This window comes from Erythrolamprus reginae, chromosome 12, assembly GCF_031021105.1.
Source record: "Erythrolamprus reginae isolate rEryReg1 chromosome 12, rEryReg1.hap1, whole genome shotgun sequence".
NCBI classification, from domain to species: domain Eukaryota; kingdom Metazoa; phylum Chordata; class Lepidosauria; order Squamata; family Dipsadidae; genus Erythrolamprus; species Erythrolamprus reginae.
Window position 1 is genome coordinate 28,101,636 of NC_091961.1, and position 9,206 is coordinate 28,110,841.

General features: G+C 43.5%; 1 protein-coding gene across 1 annotated transcript in view; it reads right to left on the reverse strand.

Annotated features, from left to right (window-relative positions):
- The window catches only part of SPATA19 (spermatogenesis associated 19), an 8,166-nt gene extending 2,906 nt beyond the window's left edge, over nt 1-5,260 (reverse strand). The window contains exons 1-4 of the mRNA XM_070765298.1: nt 5,183-5,260; nt 5,013-5,069; nt 2,805-2,987; nt 1-89 (exon numbers count right to left, since the gene is read on the reverse strand). The exon at nt 1-89 is cut by the window's left edge and continues 3 nt beyond it. Of these exons, the coding sequence (XP_070621399.1) occupies nt 1-89; nt 2,805-2,987; nt 5,013-5,069; nt 5,183-5,260 (407 nt within the window). The remainder of the gene's footprint in view (nt 90-2,804; nt 2,988-5,012; nt 5,070-5,182) is intronic.
- Between the last annotated feature and the right edge of the window lie 3,946 nt (nt 5,261-9,206).

Here is a 9,206-nt window from a genome sequence, read left to right on the forward strand (position 1 = left end):
CAACGCATAAACTGAATTCTCATTCGGTCGTCCAGAAGCTCTTGGCTAGAACTACAGGAAAGTCTGATGTCAGATGTACTTGAAAATTCCTACAAATTTCCAAGAAAGAAAGAAATTGGTTTATAGTGTCAGACCAGCCTACGTTTGAAACCTTTATTCCATTTATTCATTAAGGTAGTGGGGGTAGTAGGTTTATGCAACAAATAATGCTGTCTCTCATTTGTCCTTATTGTGGCTGTTTAAATCATGTGACTTCATCAACTGAAAAAGAGTCCAAGCACCTATTTGAAAAGTTGGTCGGTAAGCCACTCCCACCCAGTCACATGGCCAGCAAGCTACTTCTACCCAGTCACATGACTGTCAAGCCACACCCACACAATAAGCCACGCCCACCATGTGGTAGTAAAAAAATTGCTGTCCTTCACTGCCCTTCACTGTCTTCGGAGAGGGGAGGTATACAAATCTAATAAATAATAATAATAATTAATAATGATGATAATAATAATAATAATAATAATAATGTTTAATAATAATAATTTATAAATAAATTTATTATAAATAAATAAATTATTATTATTATTATTAATTTATTTATTTATTAGATTTGTATGCCGCCCCTCTCCGTAGACTTATTATTATTATTATTATTATTATTATTATTATTATTATTATCCTTTGCAGGCTGCAGGCTGGGCAACTGAATAGAGCTGTGCCCTTCCTGTGACCAATGAGGAACTTTTTTCAGCAGATATATTCTCATTGTGCCCAGAATATCCCAATGAGAGTAAAGGAAATGATGTTGACGCACTTATAGAGATACAGATTGACAAACAATAATCTCCCTTCTTCTAATTTATAATATCCCTGCTAAAGTGGGTTGGGTTGAGATGTAAACTTATGAGCTGAATATGGCTGTGAACTTTGAGTGTCTCCAACACAGGAGTGATTTTCCAAAACACTAAATCTAGCTTACCAGGTATCTAATTATACTGTAGATGTGAATATATAATGTCAACGTACACGCTTCCTACCTATGTTTATGTGGGTGTGTATATTTGAATGCACAGCATTCCAATTTTGCAAACAAGCTTCTTGTTTTATTTTCAGAGGAAGAAATGCATTAAGTGTGAGTCATATTTCACAGATTGTCAAACTGTGTATCCAAACAAGCTTTGCTCTGTGTTAAACGCAGGCCTCCAGGTAAGGACTCGGCCAACGCATGTCAACGTTTGACCAGAACTGCAATGAGATTCACTCAGAATGGACAAGACCATACCAGGAGTAGAGTGTACTGTAGAGTGTTCGGACTGGTCCAAACCGATTTGAACCGGTCTGAACTGGTTTGAACCAGTCAGAACCGGTTTGAACTGGTCAGAACTGGCTTGAACCAGTCCAAACCAGTCCAAACCAGTTTGAACAGGTCCGGTTCAGTCCAGATCGGACCAGACCAGACCGGACCAGTTCGGACCAGACTGGAATTTCCTACTGGGACGGAGCAGCTGACCCGACTGGCTGATACACACACTGGCACTAATCCCAGGCAGTAGTTCTTCAGGCCAGCTATATCGTCTATTTTCTATATTTCTCAAAGTTATGATTGACTTTTCCCCATAGACTACTTTCTAAAACTTTTCTCATAAAGCTGTTCTTGTCTGCTTCTAAACCTTCTGACACAGGCATCTAATAGGGGCTCATGCTCCTCAATGTCCTCATCTGAGTCAGACATTACCATCCTTGGGTTTTCTACAGTCTCTGGAGGTCCCTCAGGTTCCAGCTCTCCCTCGCTCTCACTCTCTGATTCAGCTGGCAAGAATGCTGGCCTAGGGCAGTGATGGCGAACCTATGGCATGGGTGCCACAGGTGGCATGCGGAGCCATATCTGCTGGCATGCAAGCCGTTGCCCTAGTTCAGTTCCAATGTTCATGTGTGTGTTGATCAGCTGATTTTTGGCTCGCACAGAGGCTCTGGGAGGGTGTTTTTGGCTTCCAGAGAGATTACATTAGATTAGATTAGATTTATTGGATTTATATGCCGCCCCTCTCCGTAGACTCGGGGCAGCTCACAACAATGGTAAACAAAACATAGTAACAAATCTAATATTTCGCAATCTAAATTACAGTTTTAAGTTAAAAAATCCAAAAGAGCCCCAATATATAAAAAACAAGCACACAATCGAATCATACACAAAAACTACATGGGCAAGGGGGAGATGTTTCAATTCCCCCATGCCTGACGGCAGAAGTGGGTTTTAAGGAGTTTCCGAAAGGCAAGGAGGGTGGGGGCAATCCTAATCTCTGGGGGGAGCTGGTTCCAGAGGGTCGGAGCCACCACAGAGAAGGCTCTTCTCCTGGGTCCTGCCAGACGACATTGTTTAGTTGACGGGACCCAGAGAAGGCCAACTCTGTGGGACTTAATCGGCCGCTGGGATTCATGCGGCAGAAGGCAATCCTGGAGATATTCCAGAAGGGTGGGAGAGGGTGTTTTTACGCTTCCCCAGGTCCAGGGAAGCTTTTGGAGCCTGGGGACGGCGAAACACGAGCCTACTGGGCCCACCAAATGTTGGGAAAAGGCCATTTCTGCCCTCCAGAGGGTGGAGGAAGCTGTTTTTGCCCTCCACAGGCATTGAATTATGGGTATGGGTACTCACGCACACTCTTTCGGTACCCGAAGAAAAAAAGGTTCACCATCACTGGCCTAGGGTACCAAGATGGGCCCTGTTCATCCTCTTTAGAATCTGTCACTCACTGACCCACTCATGGACCACTCACAATGCTAAGCAGCATCCATCCTACCATATGACTTACCGTAGTTTTCGCCTTGGCTGGCCTCCTGTCTTCAAACTTTTCCCACGTTTCCGGTTTGGAGCGTGCGGCTGCCACATCTTGGCCAACGGAAAGAAATGGTCGGACATCAGATCTGCTTTCATTGATAAAGCCCGTTCGGTTTTCTGATTTCTGCCTGAAGATCTTTACAGCTTCATCTTCAACCTGCAGAGGAAGAACAATACAGGCACCCTTTTCCTGCCCTAAAAGAGGGTGGAAATGTCGGCGCGTCTTATACACCGAACAGAGCCATTTTGGGCCTCCCAAAACCCTGCCTTCGCATCCTATTTTTGTGAAAAATGGGTCTAGGTTTTTTTGCAAAAATATGGTGCACAGGGGGTTTGGGAGGCCTGCAGACAGGGGTGGGCAGCAGGCAGGACGGGGTGGAATGGAGTTCCACCGGCAGAAATGAAGCTGTGTGCCCAGCTCCAGCTGACCATCCCCCCTCCCATCCTCCTCCTCCTCCTTGGAAAGCAGCAGGGAGACCAGCACCGGCAGGAGCTGCAGGGGACCCATTTCCTCCCCCCTCTGATTGGCACCCATTCACCTAACTACCCAGCCTGAGGAAGGGGGTGACCCAGAAAGAAGAGCATGGGAAACGCGAAGCAAATTGTCACCCTAGAGAGCGACACTGGTGAGGTTGTAAGTTGAGGACTTAACAGTTCACTTGCACAATGTTCAAGCCACTTCCACCTGGTCACATGGCCAGCAAGCCACTCCTACCCAGTCACAGGACCATCAAGCCACACCTGCAAAATAAGCCACACCCATTACTGCCTGCAGAATGCTCCTAGGGGCGGGTGAAGGCAAAAACACCCTCATTTTCTGAAAACATGAGCAAAAAATGTGCCAGCTCCCAGAGCGCTCTGCACATCCCATTTTTTGCTGTTTTGGGCTGTTTTTCGCAAAACAATGGGCTGTTATTCACAAAAATTGGAGCATTTTTTGCCTTCCCTAAACTCCTAGGAGCTCTCTGCAGCCTTCCCAAACCTCTGTGCAGCTCGTTTTTGTGGAAAACTGGACCGGGGGCACAATCTGAAGTTATTTGCAGTCTCCGAACACTTTTCAAGGGTAGCCCCAGGTAGAGCGCATTGCAATAATCAAGACGGGGGGGTGATGAGGGCCTGAGTGACTGTGCGTAGAGCCTCCTGGTCCAAATAGGGCCACAACTGGTAAACCAGGCAAACCTGGGCAAAGGTCCCCCTGGCCACAGCCGAAAGATGCTGCTCAAAACTCAGCTGTAGGTCCAGGAGGACACCCAAGTTGTGGACCCTATCTGAGAGGGTTAATGTTCCCCCGCCCCCCCAGAACAATGGAGGAGTACTTGGGAGGAGCCACTTGGTCTTGTCTGGGTTGACCTTGAGCCTGTTGGCCCCCATTCAGATCCCTTCACTCCTCCACTCGAAATAGAATACCCTATGAGACTAGACTTTCAATCCTGGGCCTAGAAAGTTTAGAACTAAGACGCCTTAAACAAGATCTAAGTATTGTCCACAAGACCATATGCTGCAACGTCCTGTCTGTCGGCGACTACTTCAGCTTCAACCACAACAACACAAGAGCACACAACAGATTTAAACTTAATATTAACCGCTCCAAACTTGACTGTAAAAAATATGACTTCAGTAACCGAGTTGTCGAAGCGTGGAACTCATTACCGGACTCCATAGTGTCATCCCCAAACCCCCAACACTTTACCCTTAGATTATCTACGGGTTGACCTATCCAGATTCCTAAGAGGTCAGTAAGGGACGAGTACAAGTGCACTAGAGTGCCTTCCGTCCCCTGTCCTATTGCTCTCCTATATCTCCTATACCTTTCCTCTATTCCTATATCTCTTCTTCTATTCTTTCATTGATATATTCTATTCCTATATCTTCTTTTCTATTATTTCTTAGATATATTTTACTATGAGTATCTCCTCTATAACCTTCATCATGTATTTTACTATGTGTATATTGATATATACCCACTAAAACCCTCATTGTGTATTGGACTTTTATATCCTTTCTTTATATATAATAACTCATGTCTATCCTCTTCAATATGTATTGTGCATTGGACAAAATAAATAAATAGATAGATAGATAGATAGATAGATAGATAGATAGATAGATAGATAGATAGATGATAGATAGATGGGAACCTCCTCCACAATGTCTACCTGCAATTCCAGCATCGCTCACTTACCTTTCTTAGCCAATGTTCCAGTACAGTCACAATCTCTGGCTCCACGACAGCATCATCCTTAAAGGAAAGAAGGAGGGGAGAAGAATGAATTGAACAGAGGATCTCGTTTAGTTTCTTCTCCTGGTCCAACCCACTTGTTCTGAGGATCAACCACCCACTGATGTCTTTACCTGATTATTTCCAGATGGAAAAGGCTGTTTAGAAGCTCGGCGGAAAAAGATGAATGCTGTCCACGCGGTAATTATCATCTCAACACGGGCTTAGGATATCGGGGAAGCCAAACCTCCGTAGCCACAATTTCTGCTTGGTAGAAAGAACTTCTGGATCCTTCAACTGAAAATGTTGGTTTTTGTTGACCAAAGGGTATTGCCTGGGAAACGGTGATGTCACAATAGAATAGAGAAGCATGCACCTCCATTGGCTGTCTACGGAGGCATACAAATCTAATAAATAATAATCATCACCCTCATCACCTCGAGGTTTGACTACTGTAATGCTCTCTACATGGGGCTCCCTTTGAAAAGTGTTCGGAAACTTCAGATCGTGCAGAATGCAGCTGCGAGAGCAGTCATGGGCTTACCTAGGTATGCCCATGTTTCACCATCACTCCGCAGTCTGCATTGGCTGCCGATCAGTTTCCGGTCACAATTCAAAGTGTTGGTTATGACCTATAAAGCCCTTCATGGCACTGGACCAGATTATCTCAGAGACCGCCTTCTGCCGCACGAATCCCAGCGACCGATTAGGTCCCACAGAGTGGGCCTCCTCCGGGTCCCGTCAACTAAACAATGTCGGTTGGCGGGCCCCAGGGGGAGAGCCTTCTCTGTGGCGGCACCGACTCTCTGGAACCAACTCCCCCCGGAGATCTGAACTGCCCCTACTCTTCCTGCCTTCCGTAAACTCCTCAAAACCCACCTTTGTCGTCAGGCATGGGGAAACTAAACATCTCCCCTTGGGCACGTTGAATTTATACATGGTATGCTTGTGTGTGTGTATGTTAGTATAGGGTTTTTTTAAAATTTTTGAAATATTTTAATTAATTGGATTATGTATTGGATTGTTTTTTCACTTGTTGTGAGCCGCCCCGAGTCTTCGGAGAGGGGCGGCATACAAATCCAAATAATAAAAATAAATAAATAAATAAATAATATTTTTTTTCTTTTGAATATTGTTCTGTCGGGCTCTCCCAAAAATTCACAGGTACAAATTTCAGACACACACACGTTTGAGAATTCAAAACAATGTTCTTTATAATGAAAATTCACTTAACCTAAGCCCTCTTTTGGTATAGCAAAGAGCCCTCGTCTCCAAACAAACTGGTAATTGGTACAAGTCCCTTATCAGTCCTGTGATACTTAGCTTGCAGCTGTGAGGCAATTCACAGTCCTTCTTCTTTCACAAAGTGAAACACACTTTGCTCTGGTTTAGTTTCAAAGCGGGGAAAAATCAGCACACAAAAGGTCAAAGTCAGCAAAGTAGGCACGAAACACAATGATCAGATAATCCTCCACAATGGCCAAACCCACAGGCTGCTCTTTATAGCAGCCTCACTAATGACCACAGCCCCACCCAACTACAAGTGGCCTCATTTTCTTTGATAATAATCTCTCAGTTGTTGTTGTTGCCTATGCATCGCTCTCTGCATGCGTGGCTGTATCATTAACTCTTGTTCTGAATCCAAAGAGGAGCTAGATAATTGATCTCCTTCTGAGCTGTCTGCCACACTCTCCTCCTCCCTGTCACTCATGTCTTCTTGGTCAGAGGAGCCTTCATCAGCAGATTCCACCGGGGGCAAAACAGGCCTGCAGCATGTGGATGTCTCCTCCACATCCACAGTCCTTGGGGCAGGAGCTGGGCCAGAGCTATCCACAACAGAATATATACTGCTCAAAAAAAATAAAGGGAACACTCAAAGAACACATCCTAGATCTGAATGAATGAAATATTCTCATTGAATACTTTGTTCTGTACGAAGTTGAATGTGCACAACAGGAGGTGAAATTGATTGTCAACCAGTGCTGCTTCCTAAGGGGACAGTTTGCTTTCACAGAAGTTTGATTTATTTGAAGTTATATTGTGTTGTTTAAGTGTTCCCTTTATTTATTTATTTTTTTGAGCAGTGTATTTTTCCAGGAAGGAAAGGCATGGAGATAATACAAGCAATGCCAAACAGACATTGTTTGACATCGCCGGGGTGGCGCAGTGGTTAGAGTGCAACACTTGCAGGCTACTTCTGCTAACTTCTCTCTGTCGTTCAGCAGTTCAAATCTCACCACCGGCTCAAGGTTGACTCAACCTTCCATTCTTCTGAGGTGGTAAAATGAGGACCCAGATTTTGGGGGGGTTATTTGGTTTGCTCTTGAGTGTCCATAATGCTGAGTTGAAGGGGAATGAAGAATCAAGGAAGGGTCTGATACTAAAAGCTGACCACTCTTACTCTAAGGAGGAATTAACTCTTAGTTTGCTCCTACCATACAAAGGAAAAGGTTGTCATCAAACATAACTCACCTGGAGAAGATGTCTATATATCTATCTCTTGTGTCCGTATAGTCTTTACCAAAGAACTAGTGGATTCCACCACTCTAGGGAAGTTATTTATTATTATTGTTATTGTTGTTGTTGTTGTTGTTGTTGTTGTTGTTATTATTATTATTATTATTATTATTATTATTATTATTATTATAGAAACATAGAAGACTGACGGCAGAAAAAGACCTCCTGGTCCATCTAGTCTGCCCTTATACTATTTCCTGTGTTTTATCTTAGGATGGATATATGTTTATCCCAGGCATGTTTAAATTCAGTTACAGTGGATTTACCAACCACGTCTGCTGGAAGTTTGTTCCAAGGATCTACTACTCTTTCAGTGAAATAATATTTCCTCATGTTGCTTTTGATCTTTCCCCCAACTAACTTCAGATTGTGTCCCCTTGTTCTTGTGTTCACTTTCCTATTAAAAACACTTAAAAACACATTATTATTATTATTGTTGTTGTTGTTGTTGTTGTTGTTGTTGTTGTTGTTGTTGTTATGTCGAGAGGACAGTTAGGCCTTGTACCCGCCCCGTATTCTTCTTTGGGTAGGAAAATACTACAAGGGGATTGGTTGGCTCAGCCTGTCAGCCCGGCATATATATAACTGCCAGGCACGGCCATCTTGTCTTTTGTTTACTTCTGTAACCGTTATTCCTTGTTAATAAAGAACCGTTACTCACCACAAGAGTTCAGTCCTTCTTCTCCAGCAAGGATTTTACATCTGGCGACGAGGATGCGTCCCACTTATTTAGAGGATTTTGTGTGCACCAACCAGGTGGGAAGGGGTGTTATGTCCAGAGGACAGTTAGGCCTTGTACCCGCCCCATATTCTTTGGGCGGGAAAATACTACAAGGGGATTGGTTGGCTCAGCCTGTCAGCCCGGCATATATATAGCTGCCAGGCACGGCCATCTTGTCTTTTGTTTATTTCTGTAACTGTTACTACTTGTTAATAAAGAACCGTTACTCACCACAAGAGTGCAGTCTTTCTTCTCCAGCAAGGATTTTACCATTATTATTAATTTGATTTGTATGCCACCCCTCTCCTCAGACTCGGGGTGGCTCACGACAATAATAAAATAGTGTACAACGAAGAAATCTAATATGTAAAAGAAAATATCTAAAAACCCATTATTTAAAAAACATACAACACAAGCATACCATACATAAAACTATATAATCCTAGAAACATAGAAGACTGACGGCAGAAAAAGACCTCATGGTCCATCTAGTCTGCCCTTATACTATTTCCTGTGTTTTATCTTAGGATGGATCTATGTTTATCCCAGGCATGTTTAAATTCAGTTACTGTGGATTTACCAACCACGTCTGCTGGAAGTTTGTTCCAAGGATCTACTACTCTTTCAGTGAAATAATATTTCCTCACGTTGCTTCTGATCTTTCCCCCAACTAACCTCAGATTGTGCCCCCTTCTTCTTGTGTTTACTTTCCTATTAAATCTCTTTCCTCCTGAACCTTATTTAACCCTTTAACATATTTAAATGTTTCGATCATGTCCCCCCTTTTCCTTCTGTCCTCCAGACTATTCAGATTGAGTTCATGAAGTCTTTCCTGATACGTTTTATGCTTAAGACCTTCTACCATTCTTGTAGCCCGTCTTTGGACCCGTTCAATTTTGTCAATATCTTTTTGTAGGTGA